A 26,496-nucleotide genomic window follows, 5' to 3' on the forward strand; every position below is an offset into this window, starting at 1 on the left:
CAACATTCAACCTCATTCGAACCACGACGGGTTAACATTTCGACCAACTCAAAATAAGACCCCTACGGCCAAGGGCCATCACCAGAAAGAAGAATTCGGCCTCATCCGAATCAACATTCGACCTTAATCAACCTTCAGCCTCGACCGAATCAACTTCGGCCATGACCGAATCAACCTTCGGCCACGACCGAATCAACCTTCGGCCTCGTCCGAATCAACCTTCGGCCTCATCCGAATCAACATTCGGCCTCATCCGAATCAACACTCGGCCTCGACCGAATAAACCTTCGGCCTCGACCGAATCAACATTCGGCCTCATCCAAATCAACATTCGACCTCGTTCGAACCACGACGGGTTAACATTTCGACCATCTCGAAATAACACCCATACGGCCAAGGGCCATCTCCAAAAAGAAAAATTCTGCCTCGACCGAATCAACATTCGGCCTGGTCCGAATCAACCTTCGGCCTCGTTCGAATCAAAATTCGGCCTCGACCGAATCAACCTTAGACCTCGACCGAATCAACCTTCGGCCTCTACTGAATCATACTTCGGCATCGACCGAATCAACCTTCGGCATCGACCGAATCAACCTTCGGCATCGTCCAAATCAACACTCGGCCTCGTCTGAATCAACACTCGGCCTCCTCCGAATCAACACTCGGCCTCGTCCAGATCGACATTCGGCCTCGTCTGGATCCATACTCGGCCTCGTCCGAATCAACATTCGGCCTCGTCCGAATCAACGTTCGGACTCGACCGAATCAACCTTCGGACTCGACCGAATCAACCTTCGGACTCGACCGAATCAATACTTTGCCTCGTTTGAATCAACATTCGACCTTGTTCGAACAACGACGGGTTAACATTTCGACCAGCTCAAAATAACAACCTGCGGCCAAGGGCCATCGCCAAAAAGAAGAATTTGGCCTCGACCGAATCAACATTCGGCCTCGTGCGAATCAACCTTCGGCCTCGTCTGAGTCAACATTCGGCCTCGTCCGAATCATCTTTCGGCCTCGACCGAATCAACCTTCGGCCTCGTCCGAATCAATAGTCGGCGTCGTCTGAATCAACACTCGGCCTTGTCCAAATCAACTTTCGGCCTCATCTGAATCAACACTCGGCCTCGTCCGAATCAACCTTTGGCCTTGTCCGAATCAACACTCGTCCTCGTCTGAATCAACACTCGTCCTTGTCCGAATCAACACTCTACCTCGTCCAAATCAATAGTCAGCCTCGTCCGAATCAACACTCAGACTCGACCGAATCAACCTTCGGCCTTGACTGAATAAACCTTTGGCCTCGTCCGAATCAACATTCCACCTCATCCAAATCAATACACGGCCTCGTCCGATTAAACACCTGGCCTCGTCCGAATCAACACTCGACCTTGTCCGAATCAACCTTCGGCCTCATCCGAATCAACACTCGGCCTCGTCTGAATCAACATTCGACCTCGTTCGAACCACAACGAGCTAACATTTCGACTAGCTCGAAATAACACCCCTACGGCCAAGGGCCGTCGCCAAAAAGAAGAATTCTGCCTCGACCGAATCAACATTCGACCTCGTCCGAATCAACCTTCAGCCTCGTCCGAATCAAAATTCGGCCTCGACCGAATCAACCTTCGGTCTCTACGGAATCAACCTTTGGCCTCTACCGAATCAACCTTCGGCATCGACTGAATCAACCTTCGGCATCGTCCGAATCAACATTCGGCCTCGTCCGAATAAACACTCGACCTCGTCCGGATCAACACGGCCTCGTCCGGATCGAGATTTGACCTTGTTCGGATCGACATTCGGCCTCATCTGGATCAACATTCGGCCTCATCTGGATCAACATTCGGCCTCATCTGGATCAACACGGCCTCACCCGGATCAATACTCGGCCTCGTCCGAATCAACGTTCGTCCTCGTCCGAATCAACGTACGGACTCGGCCGAATCAACCTTCGGACTCGACCGAATCAATACTCGGCCTCGTCCGAATCAACATTCGACCATATTCAAACAACGACGGGTTAACATTTCGACCAGCTCGAAATAATAACCTACGGCCAAGGGCCATCGCCAAAAAGAAGAATTCGGCCTCAACCAAATCAACATTCGGCCTCGTCCGAATCAACCTTCGGCCTCGTCCGAGTCAACATTCGGCCTAGTCCGAATCATCCTTTGGCCTCGACCGAATCAACCTTCGACCTCGACCGAATAAACCTTCGGCCTCATCCAAATCAACAATCGGCGTCGTCCGAATCAACACTCGGCCTCGTCCGAATCAACACTCGGCCTTGTCCGAATCAACTTTCGGCCTCATCTGAATCAACACTCGGCCTTGTCCGAATCAACCTCTGGCCTCGTCCGAATCAACACTCGTCCTCGTCCGAATCAACACTCTACCTCGTCTGAATCAACAGTCGGCCTCGTCCAAATCAACACTTGGACTCGACCGAATCAACCTTCACCCTTGATTTTATAAACCTTCGGCCTTGTCCGAATCAACATTACGCCTCGTCCGAATCAATACTCGGCCTCGTCAGAATCAACACCCGCCCTCGTCCAAATCAACCTTCGGCCTCATCCGAATCAACTTTTGGCCTCGTCCGAATCAACACTCGGCCTCGTCCGAATCAACACTAGGCTTCGTCCGAATCAACATTCGACCTCGTTCGAACCACGACGAGCTAACATTTCGACCAACTCAAAATAACACCCCTACGGCCAAGGGCCGTCGCCAAAAATAAGAATTCGGCCTCGACCGAATCAACATTCGGCCTCATCCGAATCAACATTCAGCCTCGTCCGATTCAACCTTCGGCCTCGTCCGAATCAACCTTCAGCCTCGATCGAATCAACCTTCGGCCTCGTCCGAATAAACACTCGGCCTCGTCCGAATCAACACTCGGCCTCATCCGAATTAACAGTCTGCCTCGACCGAATCATTAGTCGGCCTCGTCCGAATCAACACTCGGCCTCATCCGAGTCAACACTCGGCCTCGTTCGAATTAACCCTCGGCCTCGTCCGAATCAACCTTCGGCCTCGTCCGAATCAACACTCGGCCTCGTCCGAATCAACACTCGACCTCGTCCGAATCAACACTCGGTCTCGACCGAATCATTAGTCGTCCTCGTCCGAATCAACAGTCTACCTCGACCGAATCATTAGTCGGCCTCGTCCGAATCAACACTCGGCCTCATCCGAGTCAACACTCGGCCTCGTCCGAATTAACCCTCGGCCTCGTCCGAATCAACCTTCGGCCTCGTCCGAATCAACCTTCGGCCTCGACCGAATCAACCTTCGGCCTCGACCGAATCAACCTTCGACCTCGTCCGAATCAACATTCGACTTCGTTCGAACCATGACGAGCTAACATTTCGACCAATTCGAAATAACACCCCTACGGCCAAAGGCCATCGCTAAAAAGAAGAATTCAGCCTCGACCGAATAACAATTCGGCCTCATCCGAATCAAGATTCAGCCTCGTCCGAATAAACCTTTGGCCTCAACCGAATCAACCTTCGGCCTTGACCGAATCAACCTTCGGCCTCGACCGAATCAACACTCGGCCTCATCCTAATCAACACTCGGCCTCGTCCGAATCAACACTCGGCCTCGACTGAATCAACCTTCGGCCTCGACCGAATCAACCTTAGGCCTCGTCCGAATCAACACTCGGCCTCATTCGAATCAACACTCGGCCTCGTCCGAATCAACACTAGGCCTCGTCCGAATAAACCTTCGGCCTCGTCCGAATAAACATTCAGCCTCGTTCGAACCATGATGTGTTATCATTTCGACCAGCTCGAAATAACACCCCTACGGCTAAAGGCATCGCCAAAAAGAAGAATTCGGCCTCAATCGAATCAACATTCGGCCTCGTCCGAATCAACCTTCACCCTCGACCGAATCAACCTTCACCCTCGACCGAATCAACCTTAGGCCTCCACCGAATCAACATTCGACCTCGACCGAATCAACCTTCAGCCTCGACCGAATCAACATTCGGCCTCGACCGAATCAACATTCGGCCTCGACCGAATCAACATTCGGCCTCGACCGAATCAACATTCGGCCTCATCCGAATCCATATTCGGCGACCTCGCCAGAATCAACACTCGGCTCGTCCGAATCAACCTTCGACATCTTCCGATTTCATATTCGGCGACCGTGCCCGAATTCACATTCGGCAACCTCGCCGGAATCAACATTCGACCTCGTCTGAATCAACCTTCGGCCTCGTCCGAATTCATATTCGGCGACCTTGCTCGAATTCACATTCGGCGACCTCGCCAGAATCAACATTCGGCGACCTCACCCGAATTCATATTCGGCGACCTCGCCCGAATTCACATTCGGCGATCTCACCCGAATTTACTTTCGATGACCTCGTATGAATTCACATTTCGCCTACTCGCCCGTCCAGATCCGAGGACGCGAATGACCTCCTCCGATGCCACCATCTTTGTCAAAGCCGCCATCCCGGCCTCGACGACCTTCCCTAACTCAACCGTCTTCTCGATCGACTCATCACTCGAGTCGTTGGCCCTGATCGAACTCCGCTAAAGTTCAGCCTGCGGGGATACCACTTTGCTTTAAAGATCTGCACCCTCAGCCGCGATCCACACTAGTCGACCTCCCTATCCGAATTTCTCGAACTACGATTAATGAAGTCCGCTCACCGAGCTCGACCAAGAGACGTCCTTAATAAGCGGAGGTTGTAACTGTATGGGTCAAAATTAGATCAGAGAAATTCGGCACTCGGAGACATAAGGTCGAGGTCGGACAGTCATCAATAAGGCCAAGGTCAGACAGTCATCAATAGCCGAGGTCGGACAGTCATCAATAAGACCGAGGTTGGACAACGATGAAATAGCTAGTTTGCTTTGGAATCCTCAAAGGGATTATTCTACTGAATATTCCCTCTAATTATACATTTTTAGGATTTTCTATGGATACCCCTTATAAATAGAAAGAGATGATTTCCCAAAAGGGGGGCTGTCTGGCTCTCGCTCTCCCTCTCCCTCTCTCTAGAAAATATGTAAACACACTTCTCTGGAGGATCTGTGATCCCATACCTTCATCGGATCCAAAAAGGGTCCTAAGGTTCTTGTATTTGTCTATCATTCGTCTTTATCAAATGAAAGAAGATCCGCCTCACTCAAGATTGAGTGAATATTTTTCATTATTTACATTTTATTGCTACTTAATGTTACTTAATGCATCTTTCTTTATGCTATTAAATCTGGCCATAATCACGGCTAATATTTATACTCGACTATGTCTTTCTATTCATGTTATCCATTTCGGATCTAGAGTTAATTATCCTTAACTAAGATTTACCCCTTCATCTTTGATTGATTTGTTCAAAAAAGTTTCAATATCTTTTAAGTCAAACACACCTTACTAGTTTTGTAATAACTAAACCTCATCTTCTTGGGATCAAATCTACGTATGTATGTACAAAAGTGTGTGTATATATATAACACATCATATCATGTGCATTCCCAGTTTACCACATTCAACCACTGCAATGCGACGGCTGCACCGAATTTGTGCAGCCAAGCCGGTTACCTTTTTTATTTTTTTATTTTTTAATTCTCATTAGATATCCAGTATCCACATTGGCCTGACTAACTGCATCCGCATAGCGTTAACTCGATCCATGTTAAAAAAGAAATTATCTTATTAGAATATTTTTTATATGCCCGTTGCATATACCTCAACTATTAAGGTTCTGCTATCTTACACCAACATAACTATTTAATAACCTTTCCCACCATACCGTTGAAAGATTCACTTATTAATTTACTAATTCTATTTATTATAAACAATTATATATAGTTACGTGAGCTGAGAATTTTTCGGAAACAATATTTCTATTTTTATAAATTAATTAGGGGTAAAGTCCGTGTACACTTTATCCTCCCTAAATCCAATTTTGTGGGATTTCAATGAATTTAATGTCGTTGGTGTATATATGGTTATGTCTCCTGGTAATTTCATAGAATAACTTTATAATGCCACTATAAAAAATTTGATGGTAAACTTCAACAGAGCATTATATTTAAGACAACAATAGAAGATCATTATATTTATGAAAGCAGTAATGGAGATCACATGATTAAATCCAAGTGGGTCCCTAACTCCCCTCCCACACACCCAACTCCATCAGATCGTACAAACAAACGCCAACTACAGATCTGTTTGGTAGTCACAACTTACTTCTGTACGAGTAAGATGTAGAAAGACCTTCTACCTTTCTACTTTCCTTTTACTCTTCTCCCAAACAACCCCTATATATTACCCTTCCCTTCCTTCTCTTTAATAGCCGCATACTACACTTCTCTCTTTCTAAGTAGTTTTACTGTGCACACACATAACAAAACACATTGTGAAAATGGATCGGAAAAATGCTATTTGGATCGGTTTTATTTGCATTATAATCGCCGGCGTTGGAGGTCAAGCTCCGGCCACGTCACCTAGTGCCACCCCAGCACCACCAACACCCACTACCCCATCTCCTCCTACTACCCCTGCACCTACTGGTTCTCCTCCGCCAACTCAACCACCTCCAGCATCTTCCCCGCCGCCGGCAGTTTCATCTCCGCCACCTACATCAACATCACCACCTCCAGCTGTATCAGCTCCACCACAAGCTACACCTCCACCGGCAGCTACTCCTCCTCCAGTGAGTGCTCCACCACCAGTTAGCGCTCCCCCACCGGCTACTCCTCCACCTGTGGCTACCCCACCACCTCCTGCCACTCCACCTCCCAGCCCACCTCCGCCTGCTGCTGCACCTGCACCAGTTGCAACTCCGCCAGCTTCGACTCCGGCTGATGCACCTACGACTGTAGCCACATCTCCGGCACCATCTCCATTGGGAGTATTGAGTCCTCCAGCACCTCCCATGGGTGCTCCATCCCCGAGTACTCTTCCAGCTTTTTCTCCTGGTCCATCAGTAGCCACTGATCAGGTATTTTTTCACTCAAATCTCGGTTTATAGTATACAAATATATATGTTCTACTCTTGCATTATATATATATCCTGTTAATAATATAGCTCTTGATTCTTTTCATTTTTCCTTTCATTTTCTGATTTCATAGCATTATAGGTTGGATCATACTTTTAGTTTTACTACATTATTATATACGTTGTCTTAATCTTTCTGTTTTCATTTTCATTTGTTTTTGCAATATTCCTTTAATAAATATGGGAAGAGATTAATATAATAATATGAAATCAGAGAATAAATATAAATAATCTGAGTAAACTCTTTTTATATAATGTTATTATCTTAAGGTGTATGCAAAAGATTAGAGTGATATGTAAAAGGGGAGGAAAGAGTAGTTTATGTTTTAAAATACTTTTAGAACCTATAATTATAAATCTGTTATGACATTATGGATCATGCCGTAAAGAAATGAGGAGTTTAGAGTTAAATAATTTTTAAATATGTGGTATAATTAATATGGAGCGCATAATAGTCAATAGGTATTCTAACATGGACTAGTTTCTCGGAAAATGTGTGTGACTGTGAAAGCCCAGCCCAAATTGTCGATATTGGAATTTGGGCCTAGTGGGATCAGGTGTGGTCGGGAACATGTGAGCTTTGTCGACGCTTTAGTCTCTGATTAGTCATCGGAGTTTTTCATATTTTATGATTATTCACTAGGGACATGTCACGTGCTTTTTCTGCTTGGCCATAATGACTCTGCCCCTACCCTGAATATCACTATACTAGACCTGCTCAAGTATTTTTATATAGAAGAAGATATAGGGGTAAGCTGGGGTAAATGGAGTGAATAAAGTTCCACATGTGAAAACTGTAAAATTAGAAAATACATTCAATCATCCATAAAAGGTGCTTTAATAACCTGTAAGCAAGTATAGTACGTATTTATAGAACAAATAATTGAAGAGACAGAAAGAATAATATGGTGGGTAGCAAAGTCTATACAGAGAGAATATAAAGTCACATTGAACCCCCAATATCCCTTATTTTGAACTTAGTTGGATTCTTATGCATGTGTCAACTTTTCATGTCCCCAAAAAACTCAAACTCAGATTCATTATTAGATCAGATCTGACGGGGCTTAAAAAACATTTGGGATTATTTTGTAGATTTTGAATTTATTTGGATTCTTATGCATGTGCCAACTTTTTATTATATCAGCACAAAAAACTCGTACTGGCTACAGATATATAATGATCAGATGAGATCTAATAGTGCTTGTTAAAAAAATCTTGGTTTATTTTACATGCCATGAATTATCTTTGAGGTGGATGCTTAAATTCTTCAGATGATATTCTGTTTATAAAATAGCCTCATCTCATGGTAATGCTAAACCAAATTTCACAATCAAATTGAGTTGATGATGTCTGGTTATATATAATTTGGACCTGTTTGTTTGGCCATAGATTTTGTCAAAAAATTTCCAATTTTTTTTTGGCAAATACATGTCTGTCCATAAATTTTATCCATATTTTTGAAAATTCCCAAAACCCAGAGCTGGTTTTGGCCCAAAATATTATTATTACATTTTAGAACTTGTGGGTATAAGTCATGTTTCATGTTTTTTCAAACAAAAAAAAGTGAAATATGTTTTGAAAACCGATGTCCAAACACATTTTCATGTTCAAACCAAATTTCACTCAACTCAGATTTTTCAAAATAAATTTGGTAATCTATGACCAAAAGCTAGCAAAGTGGCTTCTTGTGAGCAACATTAACTTTATGTGTTGCCAAAGCACTCTCTAGTCTCTAGCTAGCTATATATGTTCTTTAGTTTAAATTGTTGATGATTACAACAAAGCCTTATCCCTTAGTCTCAAGTAAGTTGGGGTCTGGCAAATATTTGCTAATTTCATTTTCTTATATTTTGATGGATTTCTAATATGCAGAGTGGAGTGGAGAGCCTGAGGTTTTCGAAGATGATTATGGGAAGCTTGGTCTTGTGCTTGCTGATTTAGAACTCTGTTTTGATCAAACTACTTTTGCCACTATATATGAATTGCCATCTCTTTAGCTTAGGAGGACCGATGATGGCCTATTTTTCTCATTACATGTATTTGCGGATTATACATTCACTTGGATTCTTTTTTGAGATTTCTTGTTGAGGGGAGCCTTTGTATTTTTGGGACGGTTTGTTTCTAAATTTAAACTGCTATTAGCTCTTCATCCATTTCATGTTTTCTTCTTATATATTTCTCATTTAGCTCATCCATGCCTCTGTTTTGTTATAAACAGAAAATGTCAAACCTTAATTAAACCTATAGCTAGGTCACAAAATGAATAAAATCGTTTAAAATCTATACATGCTCGAGCATTGTTATTTTTTTTTCACATATGGATTTGAAAGTTGAATACCCATCATCAATGGAATTTGTGATGTAGAAAATCACGGAGAATGAGATCCAATGATTTAGAGAATTTCCAATTAAGATTTGGAGAGATTCCTTCTTGATTGGAATTGCAATAACCTTTGTTGAAAGGATTTTGTGGATCTTAGCTTTTGTTGCATTAGAGATGTCTTATAAATTGCTCTTTAGAACCCAATATAAATCATTCGAAGTCAATAATAATTCTCTCTTAAGATTTTCTTGCCGCGAGCAAACTTTCTCTAATAAACTATTTCACCTTCTATTTGCCTGATTGTTTTCTTGTTTACTCTTCCTACATCAATTTGTAACCTAGAAATAAGGCAATTACTGACCGTCTGTCAACATGTCAAATTGAATTGACGTAGTGACCTTCTGCAACATGTCAAATTGCATTGACTATGTAAACATTTATTTACACCATCCGTGAATATAACTTCAATCCTGTGATAAATTTTATAGAATTGGGTAACACACATCCTTGGCACCATTTCTAAATTATGTCATATCAATTTATGCATAAAGTTCAGGAAAGTTGGGCAAATGAAGGGAAAATTTTGAAAAAGCAAAGAAACTGTGCCTTGTAGTAGATTGGTCGATTCGTCGAAATGCTTTAAATGACGGCACTGGCAAATCGTTCGTCTGCCTGCTTTTGTGATATTCACCGTAGTAATTCCCTGCTCTGCGAAGGGTAAAGTTAATTTACTGAAAAGTGAAAACTGCAGGCATCTTGATCTTCGACCAGACGATGATATCTATTGTCCAGGTGAAAAAATCTTTCTGATTGTTTGCCGAAAAACTCATAAAAGTTAAAAACTTTGAATGGCTTATCTTACATTATGAGCAGAAATGTTTGAAAATTACCGGACACTGGGACACCTATGTTTACCTCCAAAACCACTAGCCAGTTTAAGATTGTTCTACCGGAAGAGTAGAGATGGTTTTAGATAGACCCTAGACTAAAGAAAAGATGGAAGAGCACTGATAGGCAAGTACTAACAAGATAAGATATTTAGAAAACTAGTGATAGTAAATTAAGAAAATACTTATATAATCCGAATGAAAAAAAAGTGTTGCTATTAATTTATTTGTGTTGGGTTTACAATTCGGAATAAAATGACATATGACTAATGGGTTATCGAGTCGGATACGGTTTGTTCGATTACTTCGTTTTCTATCACGCAAGGTGCTTTTAAAACCAAAAAGAGTGGTACTTGAATTTGTGTTTAGGAAAAGATTGGTTTGAAAGGTTACTATCTATTTTTTTTTCTTTCTATTCAATCATTCAATTAAATATGTCTGAATATCAATTATTACCGTAAAAATTGCACGGGGCGCCCAAATATGTAGTCGCTTTGTCTTTCTATTTGTACCCGTACCCGTTTTTTTTGTTAAAAGCCATTTGAAAAGACTATTTTGTCCTTTATTAAAAGACTACTTTCTCTCCAAGTATACGCTAGTCCTCTACTGTCTCTGTCTCTCTCTCCCGTTATTCACGTTTTTTGATTTGCTCTTCTCTGAAATCAAAGGGTTTTCGTCGTTGTTTCGAATTTTCAACTGCTAGTCGTTGTTGTTTCCACATTACGATTTAATCACAGGTACATTGCATTAACTTTCTGGGTTTTATTTTACGATTTAATTTCGGTTTTGGGTTTGATAGTCATATATTTATGATAGGGTTTAGTTTGATAAGTTCATTAGTTTTACTTTTACGTTTGTATTTTTAGGTTTTTTGAACGAGTGTTTATGTTGTTAATGAAAATTCTATAAATTCATGTGTGATTAGACGTTCAAATTTTTAAAAATTTTCAGAGTTAAACAGATGATAATGATACCTTAGATAGGAGCTGAAGTTTTTTTTTCATGTTTTGGCATTATTTTTGATTTTGAATTTTTGTTTTGTTTTTTTGCTGAATGTTTTGTGCTTTTATGAAGAACTAGAATTAAGTTTTTGTGTTTGTAACTGGTGAATTCCATCTTTAGGAGATGAAGTTTTTTGTGTTTGTAACTGGTGAAGTCCAGCTTTAGGAGATGAAGTTTTTGTGTTTGTTACTGGTGAACTTCAGCTTTAGGAGATGAAGTTTTTGTGTTTGTTACTGGTGAACTTCAGCTCTAGAGCTGAAGTTTTTGTTTTATACGTGTCGAACTTCAGCTCTAGAGCTGAAGTTTTTTTTTGTAACTTGTCGAACTTTAGCTCTAGAGCTGAAGTTTTTGTTTTATACCTGTCGAACTTCAGCTCTAGAGCTGAAATTTTTGTGTTTGTAACTGGTGAATTCCATCTTTAGGAGCTGAAGTTTTTTGTGTTTGTAACTGGTGAAGTCCAGCTTTAGGAGATGAAGTTTTTGTGTTTGTTACTGGTGAACTTCAGCTCTAAAGCTGAAGTTTTTGTTTTATACCTGTCGAGCTGAAGTTTTTTTTGTAACTGTCGAACTTCAACTCTAGAGCTGGAATTTTTGTTTTATACCTGTCGAACTTCAGCTCTAGAGCTGAAGTTTTTGTTTTATACTTGTCGAACTTAAGCCTTCTTAGGTGTTGAAGTTTTAAATGATCTTTTTGATAATGTCCTGATGTTATTATTTGTATCTTTTACTTTTTTGGACAGATGGCTCCTAAAGCACCTAAAGATCCCAAAGTAGCTAAAGAAGGCAAAGCACCTAAAAAACCTAGACTACCTGTAGTAGCACCAGGTCCTTATGTCCCTGGGCCTCTACCTACAGTACCAAGACAAAAATATTTTGAGTTTACGGAATGTTTTAACTCTAAGGGTTACTGGAAAAGGAACCATGATTTGAAGAGTTTAATTGCAAATTTCTTGACTCCTGCACAAAGGGATAAGCTTAATAATGGTGCATTTAGATACATTATTGCTATGGAGAATTTCAAATGCAGCATGAAGTTGGTTCATTGTCTGTGTCTTTCTCGAATATTCACGAATGATCGAGACTCCATTAGTTTCAAGATTTTTGGGCATGATGTTTCCTTCACCCTTGAAGACTTTCACATTATGTGTGGTTTGCGAATCACAACACATAATATTGAAAAACCATTTAATCGAGAGAGCACTATTCTGAAGCGCTATCTTGGTAAGTCCAAGGGTATGAGTTTGAAAGATATTCGAAGTTTTATGACTCGCAATGTAATTCCAAAGAATGCTGTGAATCATGCACACGTATGCAAGAGTGATGATGATGTAGTTAATCTTATGGAAATTCTTATTGTAGAGTCTATTCTATTTGGGAAAAATACCGAGTCATGTGTGATTGAGGAGTATGCATCTATCGTTGAAGACGAGAAGCTTTGTGCTGAATATTCTTGGGGTAATGTGGCTTATGAGAAGCCCATTAATTCACTGAAACATGCATTGGACAAGTAGAACAAACATCATGCAACTGAGTATAAACTTACTGGATTTCCAGATGTTCGGGAGAAGTATGTAGCAGAGGATGAGTACCTTGATATGCCTCAATCCCCAGGATGTTACGTTATGTATGCATGGGAGAGCCTAAATATCCCGAACTTTATTATATGTTCAAAACTTATGAAGTAAGTTACTTTTTTTTTTGTATTTGTGTTAATATGTTGATGTATTAGTTTTTTTCTCCTCATAATATACTTTTTTGTATTAAACAGAGATATCGCGACTTTAGGGTATTGGATATAATTCCTACAGAAGAGGAATTGAATTCAATGCCTTTAATTGGGAAATTAACGTGCAACCGGATTAGTTCAAATGTAGTTAATACAGTTCCTTCAACTAGTAAATCACCATGTACTCTGAGTCGATCAAAAAAATTGAATCGAACTCCTGTCATTGGTAAATCACCACCTACAAAGAGTCGATCAAAAGAAGCGAATCAAACTCATGACATTGGTGAATCACCACGTAGTCGGAATCAACCAAAAGAACCGAATCGAACTCCTTTTATTGGCGAAGCATCTCGTACCAAGAGTCGTTCTACCTCATCTACATCTGACTTTGATGACGATGAATTACTTGATACAATATGCTCTGTAAGGTTTGATCTGAAGTTTTTTTGGGTTTGTTTTTGTAAAAGTACAACATGTTTTTTGAGCTGAAATTTTCTTCTATATCTGAATTTTTGTTGTGTATTTATTGTAGAGGTTAACGACGGAGGTTCAAAGGCATGTAGAAAAAGAAAGAAGCACGATCGTGAATGAAGTTTTTGATAGTGAAGGTAAACTAATTTATAGAGAAGTCTTTTTATTTGTGCTGATTTTATTTCAGATTAATCATTGTTAGTAATTTTTTTTTCTAGGAATATTTCGATGAGAAGTTTGAACAGTTGTTTATGATTGTCAACAAATCAAATGGAATGGACGATGACAATTTTGATTTGAGTAAGCATCGAGAATATGATAGGAGGAACGACTGTTACAAGATCCATCAGCTTTTGAAGGCGATCAACATGTTCAAGAACAAGTTGAAGAGCATAGTTCCAATGCAGATAGATTGAGCAGAGATGTAAATGATGAAGCACATTTATCAACTGAGAATATTGGAAGCAAGCAAGGTGCACATAATCAAGTTGTTGAGACTAAAGAACATACTGCTCATGATGCATTGCGTAAAGTCGCAGATGATAATGCTACACATAATGAAGCGGCTGTTGAAGGCATTGAACATGTTCAACAATAAGGTGGAGAGGAACAATTCAATGTCTGTAGACAAAGTAAAGGTGGAGAGAAAGGTGCAGATGATCAAGTTGTTGGCACTGAAAAACATGCACCGAGTTGTGCTTTGGAAAATGATATTGGAAATCAAGCACCTATTGGTACTTTAAATCTAAAAGACGATCGTTATGCAGGAGTAATAGCGATTTGCAATGAACTTCTAGGTGCTGATACACAGGAAGTTGTTACTATAGGTACAAAGTGTGAAGTTTATAATATTTCAATTATACTTTAGATAGGAGCTGAAGTTTTGTTTTCATGTGTTTGTGTTTTTTGTAAAAACTACAGCATGTTGTTTGGTGAATGTTTTGGTTTGTAACTGGTGAACTTTCAGCTATAGAGCTGAAGTTCTTTTTTTATAACTGTCGAACTTCAGCTCTAGAGCTGACGTTTTTTTATAACTATCGAACTTCAGCTCTAGAGATGAAGTTTTTTTTTTGTAACTGTCGAACTGAGGTTTTTTTTGTAACTGTCGAAGTTTTTGTTTGTGACTGGCTAACTTCAGTCTTCTTAGAGTTGAAGTTTTAAATATTTTTTTTATAATATCCTGTAGCGAAATTTTCACTACAGGTATAAATTTTTTCTATGCTTTATATATAGAAAAACTAGTTGATCTATTCCCCATCTTTTATGAATATGTAGTGGAAGTTGAAACTAGTCGTGGTTCAATTGCCACAACTCAAAAACTCTCTATTGATGCTCAATTGAATGAAGGTAGAGTTGAGAAAAACTTCCAAAGAATACTGCAATGGTCGTCGACGTTGGTTCACAATTGAATGATGCTGGAAATGCTGATATTGGGAAAGGCATGCATCCTAGGGAAACCACAGCGGAAGACAAACATAAAGGTATTCTATATATCATGAATTTATTATATTTGATCGAAGTATATTTTTTACATTTTGAAATTTTACATATTTTATTTTCTTTTTTATGTTTTTGAATGATTTTTCAGAAAGACTGGAGGCAGCTCGAAAAGAATTGGGTGAGATTCTGCAGCAATATGAAAAAGGAGATACATATATTCACACCTGTTGATTCACAGACAGGTGTGAAGTGTGTTGGTATTATTTTATATAATTTAGTCAGTATTATTTATTATTATTTTTTGCATGAAGATACAGGATCTGTTGGAATGCAAACACCATCTGTGTCGCAACACTTAGACCAGGTAATTATTTTCTGCAATTCGATTACTGGCTAATTTATTGCCTAATGTGTGTTCTCTATCAGTTTTATTTATGTTTATATTTTTCTTGCTTTTGCAGATCTCATCTGATGCATCGGAACTTCTTCCAAAACCTAAAAGAAGGAAGATTTCTAGTTCTCCTATGTGTGACACCAGTGATATCCCCAACTTCAATTATGTTCATTTTCACTTGGTAGTACACAAGGGGCTGATTCAGAAGGTAATTCTGCTTTTGTTGTTGTTCGTGAAGAGACATAAGAACATCGTGAACAACAGGGAATTGGTCAAGCATATGCCACGATGGCTGTAGTTTCCCCTCTGCTGCTGAACAACAACAGTTAGTTGTGACGGTACAGCAGGAAGAGCAAGCAAAAGGAAAATAATATAAAAAAGGGAAAAGGATGCGTATAGAGAGTATTTGGTTGAGATCTCCTTATGTAGTTTATAAGAAAAAGCAAAGGGGGCAAGATTGGATAGTATGAAAGAATAGAAGAAGGTGTCCCTTCCATTATGTTAATCAAGACAGTGGATTGATGCAAAGATTTAAAGAGTGGTTGGAGATGGATGCCAGTGAATATGATTCAAATCCATTCAGATTAGCTGGACTTGATATTCAAAAATCATTCTTTACCGAGCTTATGGATACTGACTCTGATCTTGCAGATGAAGTAAGTTATTAAGTTTGTTTTTTGAATTGGTTTTCAACTGTATTTCCCAAAAGTTCAGCTTATTTTTTGTAGTATAGCTTTATTCATAGTAAACTGTTGAAGTTTTTTAGCTTATTTGCTAGAACTGAATATGCTTAAGTTTTTGTCATGCTGTTTGTAGTTGTATAATGTGTTTTTTCTAAACTTCATAGTGGTAATTTCACATGTTATCATTTGTCGTTGTCCATTTGCAGCATATTGATGTGGGCGTATATTACTTGCGCAAAAAATATTGCTATCACCTTCCACGTTATACAAAATCAAGATGTGCAGTAACATATTTACTTTTCGATCAGTATATGACTATCCTAGATAGTATTCATCCTTCAGAAGAAAAGTTGAAGATAATTGAGAAAAGGAAGCAAAAGAGAATGGCAGTTCTTAAGAGCAAATCAAAAAGAAAGAAGATATCCGAAGAACAGATTGAAAAAAAAAGAAGCGGTTATTAAGCCACTTACAGACTTTTGTTGGTATGAGGAAGAATCAACGAATGAAAAGGTGGCCAACTACGTAAAATGCCTCGACCTTTCCTGTGGTATCTCATGGGCATTTGCCAAAAAAGTATTCTTTCCATTTCGACTTAAGCCAAGAGAGGGCCAAATATCTACGCACTACTTTTTTGGAATTCTGGACTTTGAAGACAAATTTATATATGCGTATGATTCCATGGGCGATGCAACATACGAGCGTGCACTTGAACATGTCAAAATTTATGCCCGGTTGATTCCACACTGTCTCAAATGCTTAAATTTTGGGGAACATAATAAATTTTATAGGGACAGTCCTGTGGAAAAATTTCAAATTAAGTGGATGAACACACCGAAGCAGACTACCAAGTACATGTTTCACATATGTTTTACCATGCATCTTATGTTTATTATTTTTTCCCTTGTGTTAACTATTCTTTAATTTCTTTTTCATGTGTTTTTTGTAGTGTGGATTGTGGTATATTTGCTCTTAAGTTTATTGATATCCGGTTGAAGAGAGAAGATGTCTTCAATTTCGATCAAAGTCAAACATTGACATTCAGGAGAGAATTGGCTGCCAATCTTTGGGCTCATGGAAAGTGGAAAAAAGATAGCGGCTATGAAACTTCAGCAGAACGAGAAGGCCATGATTATGGAGATTTTGAAGAGACTCTGTGTGAATATTTTGATTAGAGGATTGGTTGTACATAATTTGGATTTTGTGAATATACATTAATTATTTTTTTAGTTCACTTTCACAAATATGTTTGTGTCTTTTATCATGAATTTTAAGTACATTTTTTGTTTGAAAAAACTTAAGCATGACTTCTGTTTTTTGAGCTGAAGTTTTGTTTAAAAGTTATAAGAAAACTATTAAATCCGACACAAAAACTTCACCTTATCAGGTGGTGAAGTTTTTGGAAATATGGTAAAAAACTTCAGGACATTCGACCGAAGTTTCTTCAAAAAGCTTTAAGACAAAAACTATTAAATCCAACACAAAAACTTCTGCTTATCAGGTGCTGAAGTTTTTGGAAATATACTAAAAAACTTCAGCACATTGGGCCGAAGTTTTTTGAAAAGCTTTAGGACAAAAACTATTCAATCCTACAGAAAAACTTAGGCTGATCAAGTGCTGAAGTTTTTGGAAATATACTAAAAACTTCAGCACATTGGGTCGAAGTTTTTCAAAAAAAGCTTAAGACAAAAACTATTGAATCCAATAGAAAAACTTCAGCTTAACAGGTGCTGAAGTTTTTGGAAATATACTAAACAACATCAGCACATTGGGCCGAAATTTTTCGAAAAAGCTTTAGGACAACAACTTTAGCATGTTTTGGTATTTTTTTTAAGTTGATACTTATCTTCTTTGCATTTACTATCTACTTTTTGTCTTTTGTCAACTACTTCATCTTTCATTTAAATTTGTTTGACCATATAGTAATGATCCGAAAAGTTATTTTTCAGGCTGAAGTTATTTTTTTTACTATAGAAAAACTGTGGGTTTTATTAGGGCTGAAGTTATATTTCTTTTTGCATTTACAACATACTTGTTTTTACCACCTACTTATCTTGTTTCATTCAATTTCTCTGAACGTAAAACAGTAAAAACAACTAAAAAGTTACTTTTACATTTATAGATATTAAATTGATTAGGTGAACTCTTTGTCTATATTAACAATCTCTTCATTTGAAATTTCATAGTCATTCATAGAGTTCTATCATATTTCTTTAAATTTGTATTCATCCTTAGTCTTTCAGTTTTTGTTAAAGAAAAAATGTCTGGTGCAAGCGGAAGTGGGAAGCCTAATATGGATGAAATTATGCAGAAGTGGGAGAGTTTGAAGTGTGAATGGTACAATAACAAACCGATGTATAAGCTTATGCTTTTGTAGGATTAAATAAAGGCTGATTGGGAGAGAATCAGACCATAGTTTTTTGCCAATCAATCATTCCAGAACAGGCTTAACATGGAACGTAGTTGTGGAAGTTATTCAACCTCGTTCGACAAGGTTGTGCAGCAGTTTGATAGTTTTCAGTTTCCCAGCTGGAACGACTATTCCAAGCAACAAAACAACCTAAAGACTCTTCTTTCTCTTATGGACAGAGTAATCGTCGAACAAAGTCAGCTGCGTGATCAATTCAACAAGTTAAAGATTGATCTTCTTGAATTCAGTGGTCTTTTGCCCGAGTACCCTATAGTTATCTCCGATAGTGATGATGATGAGATATTTATAGAAATTGAGGAGTACTGTGATGACGACGATGATGATGGTGATGATTGTTAGTGTTTGTAATCCTTTTTTATGTTTTCAATGCTATGCTTTTTGTTTACTTCAACCCATAGAGCTGAAGTTTTTTAGGTTAATTTTGTATAACTTCAGCCCGGAGAGCTGAAGTTTTGTTTGTAAATGTGTGTTGTTCTGACCTCTTTTTATATCAATGTAATTGTCACCCTCTTTGTTCTTAGCTTTCTATTGCATTATCCTTGTTATTTGTTGGTATTTGCTTTATACTTCTTAGTTGCTTAGAGATGCTACAACTTTTGTTTGTACATGCGTTTCTTTTTGTGTGTTGTACGCATATGTGTGTGTGTGTTTGTTTAAGGATATGTATTTCACATACTGTAACCTGAAGTTTTTTCTGGCAGAAGTCATTGCGTACCTTTTTTAAATGCAACAAAACCTGTAAGCCTGCGCAACAAAAATGAGTGATTTGTATTTTAGCAGTATATAAAATTGTCCAAGAGCTTATTTTTTTTATTCCTATGAAAAAAATCACATTTGAATTATGTCATACAGTAAAGAAAGTCTAAATTCAGACCAAGGATTATTGAAGCTTGGAGTAATTTTCAGTGTGTTTCTTGGAATATGGATGAGGTACTGGAGAAGACAAGCACGTTGTTCTGTTATGCCCAACTTGTTTACATCGACTGTATTTGGTAGACTTGAATGGTACTGATGATTCTGTCGCAGGTATATGCCTTTTCTTTTGTCTTCTTCCTTGTAAAATCTCTACATCGGGAGGTTTTGTGATCTTAGATTGTACATTTTGTGGTATTTTCCATGATTTTTGATCTCCCACGATATTCAAATGTCCTTCATATGTTTTCAACCATGTTTCCCTTGAATACCAATTTGAGCAGTAATCAGATTTCTGCAAATATCTCTTATTAATAGCAGCAATTGCATGTGGACAGGGCAATTCATCAAGTTGAAATTCCAGGCAGTCACAAGTTCTATTCTTTAAGTCCACAATGAATTCAATTCCTTCACTATTTATTCTAAACAACATTAAGTCAAGGTTGAACACCTAACAAGGAATAAAAAATTAAGACAAATTATACTAGTGTATTTTTTCTTCAAAAAGAAAAAGTATGAATTTTTTTAAATGTAAGCAGTAAATCACTGCAACAGATATAAAAAGCTGAAGTTAATAAATATACTCACAAATATTTTGCAAGCCAAGTCCATCTTCTTAGTCATCTCTTCTTCTGTCTATATTGATACTCTGTGAAAAGTTTCATTTGCCTTTTTTCTCCGTTCATAAAACCACTCTCCCAGCTTTTCTTGGATGAAATCTAACATTCTTAAAATAGACATTTCTCTCCCTTTTAGTAGAACAGAATTCATTGATTCTACCATATTTGTTGTTAGCATATCATAACGTCGCTGTGGGAACCACGATCGAGCCCATCTCTCGGGAGGCTCTTCCATTATAGAATTGTATGTTTTCTTGTCAATACTTTTGAGTTGGTACATTAACTGATTAAAATCTTTACGTTTGTATGACCTTGCAGCACTTTGCAAAAGATTTATTACCGTGGCCTTTGCATGTCTTTGCTTTAAATATTTCTCAAAGTGATAGAGGCAGATACCATGGTGAGCTTCAGGAAAAACTTTTCTAATACCATTTGCGATCGATTGGTTTCTATCTGACAAGAAAACCAGTTCATGACGGACTTGAATTGCTTTTCTCATTTCCCCGAAGAACCAAATGTATGCCTCATTGTTTTCTGAATCTGCTACACCAAAACATAGAGGAAAGATTTGATTGTTTGCATCCTTTGATACAGTAACAAATAGAACACCACGATATTTTGACTTAAAAAACATTGCATCTACTGCAATAACGGGTCTGCAGTAGGACTAACCAGCTACTGATGCCGCATGAGCGAAGAACAAGTAAGCAAATCTGTACATGGAAACACAAAAAAATAAATCATAAGGTGTGAAGTTTTTCAAATAGTAACATTTGAAACTTCAGGCAGATGGTTAGTATTATTTTGCTTACCTATTCTGCGAATCTCTTTTTATGCTTGTGTATGTTCCTGAGTTTTTGGCCACCATCATGTGTAGGTATGAAGGAAGAATCTGGTAGTTCTCTTTAGGTGTTCCCCTTATGCAAGCAACAACTTTTTGAATAGCACGCCATGCCTTGTGATAACCAATGTCAATTCCAAATTTCTTTTTCATTTCATTTTCTACAAAGGCTGGTGTAACCTCTATCTTTTTGTCTCGAACATGTTCTATAATTTGTTCACTTATAAAATTTGATGTATCATGCTTCTGATATTATTTTCTTGCATCAACCGAGCATTCATGGATGTTATGATATTTTATCACCCTGAACAGTGTGGAATTTTTTATTCTGGTAGCACGTACATTCCAACCACATTTGTCCACGATGCATTTCAGCTCGTATCTCTTGGAACATAATCTAACAGCAGTGAATTCAACTTTTTGATTTATCTCCAAGCTACGGAAAAATTTAGTCATGTTTTGTTTATTCTCAAAGATTGATCCAACTCTTACTTCCTCAGGCAACGCATCGTGCCTAAGTATTTTACATGGTGGAGATTCTTTCACCTTTCTCCTCACTCTTTTTCTTGATTTCTGAGAAGCACAAGAACTTTCAGCAATTTCTTCAATTCTATGTGATGTTATCGGTATAAGCTCCATGTTTACTTCATCTTCATTGTTGTTTATCATTGCAGAAGGTGAAAAAAAGTGTAAGCACGTGATTTTTGCTTCACGAGCAATTACTCCAAAAGGAAAACAAATAGTGATAAATGGCCTCACTGTACGATTTGTCGTTTTTCCGTGACAGGTGTTGTTAGTCATGTGTGGGTCTGCCCATTTTGCAGTTAATCTTACTGATCAACATACAAAAGCATGTCTGTCAGGGTAGTCAAAATCGTAATTCAGTCGTTAAAAAGAACGAAAATTCAAAAGATATATAGGCGTCGTTCGTTCTAGGTTGTGATTTAACTTACTTAAATATTTTAATTTGGTGTGATAATTGTATTGAAGTGTCACATGGTTGTTTGTTTTAATTTCATTTTTGTTTCATTATTTATTTTTGTCTTTGTTTTAAAATAAGAAAACAAAGAAAGATTGATTTGGGCCCAGAAAATGAAATGAAAATAGGCCCAAAACCGACCAAGGACCCGGTCCAGACCAGGCCTGCCCAGGCACCTCCCGAACGACGCCATTTTAGGCAAGTCGATCTGAGCCGTCTTAGCCTCTTGATCCAACGGTCCACATACGCACCCGTGACCCAACCTGTTTAGCCGGTCCAACCCAATCCATCACTTAAACCCAAACGACACCGTTTTAATACCAAACGACTTCGTCTCACCCCTCACCAACAGATCCAAGCCGTTGAGATCATCTGATCCAACGGCTCCGATCTAAACCCCTAGACCATATATAAGCTTTCCCTCACACCCCACACCCCCTATCCGAACCCCACCCTTCACTCGTCTCCTTCCCCGAGCCCTGAAACCCCCAAACCCTAACGCCGCCCTAGTTTCCTTTTCACCAGAACCCGGCGGCATGAATGCCGGTGACCACCCCCTTCACACCCTTGAAGCATCCAACCACCCTGAACACGAATCCACTAGCCATGTACCTCGAATCACCTCCTATCGTCTCGAATCTGGATTTGAAGATTCGAGACAAAACTCGATCTATACCAAACCTCCCCCATCTTCATACCAAACACTCCCCGGACCCTCCTCGTGACCAAACCAAACTTGGTTTGGTCCGAATCTACCCACAACTCCTAAAAAACCAGATCTGAAAATCTGAACCTTAGAACACAAGAGCCTGAGGAACCCGACCTGCTTCATAAAGGGTTTGAGGTCTAATAGACCGGTTAGAGTTTGTTCGGCCTCAAAGGGTCAATGTCGAGTCAGATTTGGTTCAGTTTTGTCTGGACATTTTTGGTAAGCTTTCTTTTCCTTTTTGTTTTATTCAACTGCTAGTTAAGTATGTTAGCATGTTCTGTTGTGTTTGTTCGGTGTTTTCTGATACTTTTCTTAATTTCTTCCGTCTTTGTAAAGACCTTTTATTTGGTCAATTGTTTTCTGTGTATGATTTGAATGTATTCTGTGATATACATGTTCGATTAGATTAGTCGTCAAACGAGTTAATTCATATAGGTTCCCAGTGATTGAACAAAGTTGTCTGAAGTCATTCGGGACTCTGTACGTGTTGTTTATATGAACGATTGATTGTTATGTGTTACGATTAATATAGTCGAGTCGATATATGTCGTCAATTAGTTTCAGTCATTAATGGTAACAACTTGATTCATGTTGTTTATTTTTGCTGTGATCGTATTTGAATCCCATTAGGAACTGAATTGTATTGCCTATTGATTTTGTTCAAATTGAATTAAAGAACATCTAGGGGAAGGTTATAATGGCAGTTCAGACTTTGATTTTAAATATGATGCCATGTTTATTTGGTTTAGACCGTGGGCAGCCTGTGTATGGTTAGCTTTAAGGAATTAAAATAATGGGACATCATGTGCTGTTAGATTATATTCCTGCTGCCCATACTTTGGTTAAATAAACAAGAGATTTGGACACTTTAACAACAAAAAGAGAGAGGGGCTGTCAGGGATTTCATGGGAGTTTTGTTATTTAAAATAAGTGAGTGGAAAAACAACAGGGAGGGGGAATTTTGAATTGTCAAACAGACTGTAAAGTGTTAAGGTTAGGCTATAAAAGAGGCAGACCTTCCATTAGAAAAGGGAGTTCATTTTTTTTGGAGTCTTGAGAGATTCTGTGAGTAAGAAAACTGAAAAAGGAAAAACAGAAATAAATTTCAGAACACTGTGAATGAGTATTGTCTAAAAGAAACTGTGTAAGAGTCCAGTTTGATCAGGTTGTCTTTGTGGTTTTGCTTTTTTGTCGTTTGCCAAGCTTTCTTGTGGTCATTGGATTTCTGTTGCTGTTACATTCAACATTCTGGGTTGTTGTTTCCTACTCTGTTTTTCTGGGATTGTTTATTTGTTGCTCGACTCCTTGTTGAGCTTCATCATTGTTGGCTGGTTGTTGTTGCTGTGTTGTTGCTGTGAATCTGCTGTTGCTGTTGTTTGCTGTGTACTACTCAGCTGATCCTTTTCCTTCTTCTTTTGTTCCTCTATACCAGGTACACAACTAATACTGTCCATGTAATTTGAAAGTCGAGCATGAATACAAAAGGGAAGATTTGAAGACATCTATGTCCACATGTAGTTGCTATATAGATGATCATGTAGTGTGTAATGGTTTACAATCTTGTTTGGGTATTGGAGTTGGTCCTTTCATATAGTGAATACAAAAAATGTAGTATGGTTTAATATCATATGTTGGTTAGGTTGACAGACAAAAGGATTGGCAGTATACTAGGCTATGTCTTGGAAATTAGTTGTGTTTTGTAATTAGCATTCTCTTTTAATGCATGTCAAAGAATAAAACTATCCGCCTCAGTTAGTTTTCATTCTCTTTTGATAAACTGCCTCGTTATAATTATCAAGCCACACCCTTATAACAATTAGCACAAGTCCGCGCCCCTCAACCTTATGAAGGTCGAGCCCAGGTCAAAACAGACCAAACAGACCCGCCTCGGATAAACAGTGGCCCAGGTCTGGCCCATTCCGCATGAGCTGGATTTGGGCCCATAATGTTCGATCAGCTGTCCGTATGCATGGTCACGTTTCCTTATTCTGTAAAAGCATTTCGGATCCTGCTATAAATAATCTGCAAGCATGTAAATAATTAAGAGATTTTCTTTTATTTTAGAGACGAACTTAATAGGAAATATAGTCATTATAGGTTTATCCTTTAAAATAAAAATGAGACGAGCCTCGACAAACAAAAAATGTAGAAGCTGCGGGGCCCTCTAAATGTATATATTAAATACTTAGATTCCGGGACGGGCCGTTTAGCAAATTTCACGGCCCTTCCCAAAATAATAACACGATAGTCTCTTTAGGTGCGTGTTTAATAATCTACTTTCTTAAAACTTGGGGTGTGCATTTCATGCGACCCAGATCCAAATCCCAAAACATCAAATAAAATATGTTCCAGATTGTGGGTGCATTTCATGTGACGCAGTCCAAAGACATGTTTTAAGCGATGTTCACATCCTTTTGAAATAATAACAATAAAGCGGTAAAAAGTTAAAATTGGCACATTGGTTCATAATGGTATTTAAAATCAGATAAATAAGCCGAATATGACAGTTGAGCGACCGTGCTAGAACCACGGAACTCGGGAATGCCTAACACCTTCTCCCGGGTTAACAGAATTCCTTATCCGGATTTCTGGTGTGCAGACTGTAATATGGAGTCATTCTTTTCCTCGATTCGGGATTAAAATTGGTGACTTGGGACACCCTAAATCTCCCAAGTGGCGACTCTGAAATTAATAAACCAATCCCGTTTCGATTGTCCTTTAATTGGAAAAACTCCCTCGTACCCTCTCGGGTATGTAAAAAGGAGGTGTGACAAAAAGCTTTGTTGGATTGTGTGTTGGTTGTCAATTTGCATTATTAGCTGTCCTTCTTCTTCTTGGTCATCGACAAACTGGTATGAATTTATTGGAGGAGGGGGTAATTGTTGCAGCACTATGTATTCTGAAGTAGCTGTAATGTTAGAAGGTTGTTGCCCGTTGTCTACTTCCATTATTGACACTCGTACTTCATGTTGATAGTCAGCAAAAGGTTCTGAATCTATCGCATATGCAAGAGATTGGTTGAATGTTGCTGATTATGAAGGTTGTATTTTTTCGATGAAGAAATGACAATTCTTGTATGCTGAATCAGTTGTAAGCAAATGTATACACGTACTGAGTTCTTCATCTGAAGTTACAAGCATTCCTTTGCTTGTATTTAGTTTGATATTAAACCATACTTGTAATGCATATCTGGTTGAATCAATATTTGCAACTTCACTAATTTTCTTCAGGAAAGTATTGAATGATATGTCCTTATTAAGTAGAACAAGTTTTGTATCATGATCCAAGTATTTGAAATCAGGAGTCCAACTCCCATTGAAAGTTATAACAATGCAAATCGAACTCATCCTGCAGATTCATGTTTAGTGGCAAGTATTAAGAAAGTGAACAGAAGAATTTTTTAGGTTGTTTGTGCTGAGGTTTTTACAAATAAACTAAATCACTTAGGCATCTTCTGCTGAAGTTTATTTTGGAAAAAGATGTATGACATAATTAATGAATCCTGCAAAGAAAACTTCAGCTTATAAGTGCTAAAGTTTAGAGATAAGATTAATAACTTCAGCTTATAGCTGAAGTTTTTTTATGATGGTGATTCATCAATGCAGGGGAAAAAAACTTCAGCACCTAGGCCGAAGTTTTTTTGGTGCAATATGATTTTTTAATTTAGCCAGTGTAGGAGGAAAACTTTAGCCCTCCTGCTTAAGTTTTTAAGTAAACTAAAAAACTTCAGCACCTAGGTCGAAGTTTTTTTGGTGCAATATGATTTTTTAATTTGGCCAGTGTAGGAGGAAAACTTCAACCCTCCTGCTTAAGTTTTTAAGCAATAACTAAAAAACTTCAGCACCTAGGCCGAAGTTTTTTTGGTGCAATATGATTTTTAAATTTAGCCAGTGTAGGAGGAAAACTTCAGCCCTCCTGCTTAAGTTTTTAAGTAATAACTAAAAAACTTCAGCACCTAGGCCGAAGTTTTTTTGGTGCAATATGATTTTTAAATTTAGCCAGTGTAGGAGGAAAACTTCAGCCCTCCTGCTTAAGTTTTTAAGTAA

General features: G+C 38.5%; 2 protein-coding genes across 2 annotated transcripts; one reads left to right on the plus strand and one right to left on the minus strand.

Annotated features, from left to right (window-relative positions):
* The first annotated feature begins 6,212 nt into the window (after positions 1–6,212).
* LOC104230845 (classical arabinogalactan protein 9) lies at positions 6,213–9,189 on the plus strand. Its single transcript, XM_009783739.2, has 2 exons — positions 6,213–6,979; positions 8,909–9,189. Exons 1-2 carry the CDS (start codon positions 6,401–6,403, stop codon positions 8,975–8,977), a joined length of 648 nt encoding a protein of 215 aa, XP_009782041.1. The 5' UTR covers positions 6,213–6,400; the 3' UTR covers positions 8,978–9,189.
* Positions 9,190–19,269: 10,080 nt separating this feature from the next.
* Positions 19,270–21,431, minus strand: LOC138877102 (uncharacterized). Its single transcript, XM_070156630.1, has 5 exons — positions 21,105–21,431; positions 20,734–21,008; positions 20,594–20,634; positions 19,971–20,461; positions 19,270–19,752 (listed from the first exon to the last, which is right to left on the minus strand). Exons 1-5 carry the CDS (start codon positions 21,429–21,431, stop codon positions 19,270–19,272), a joined length of 1,617 nt encoding a protein of 538 aa, XP_070012731.1.
* Between the last annotated feature and the right edge of the window lie 5,065 nt (positions 21,432–26,496).

The sequence above is a fragment of the Nicotiana sylvestris genome, chromosome 1 (assembly GCF_000393655.2).
Source record: "Nicotiana sylvestris chromosome 1, ASM39365v2, whole genome shotgun sequence".
NCBI lineage: Eukaryota > Viridiplantae > Streptophyta > Magnoliopsida > Solanales > Solanaceae > Nicotiana > Nicotiana sylvestris.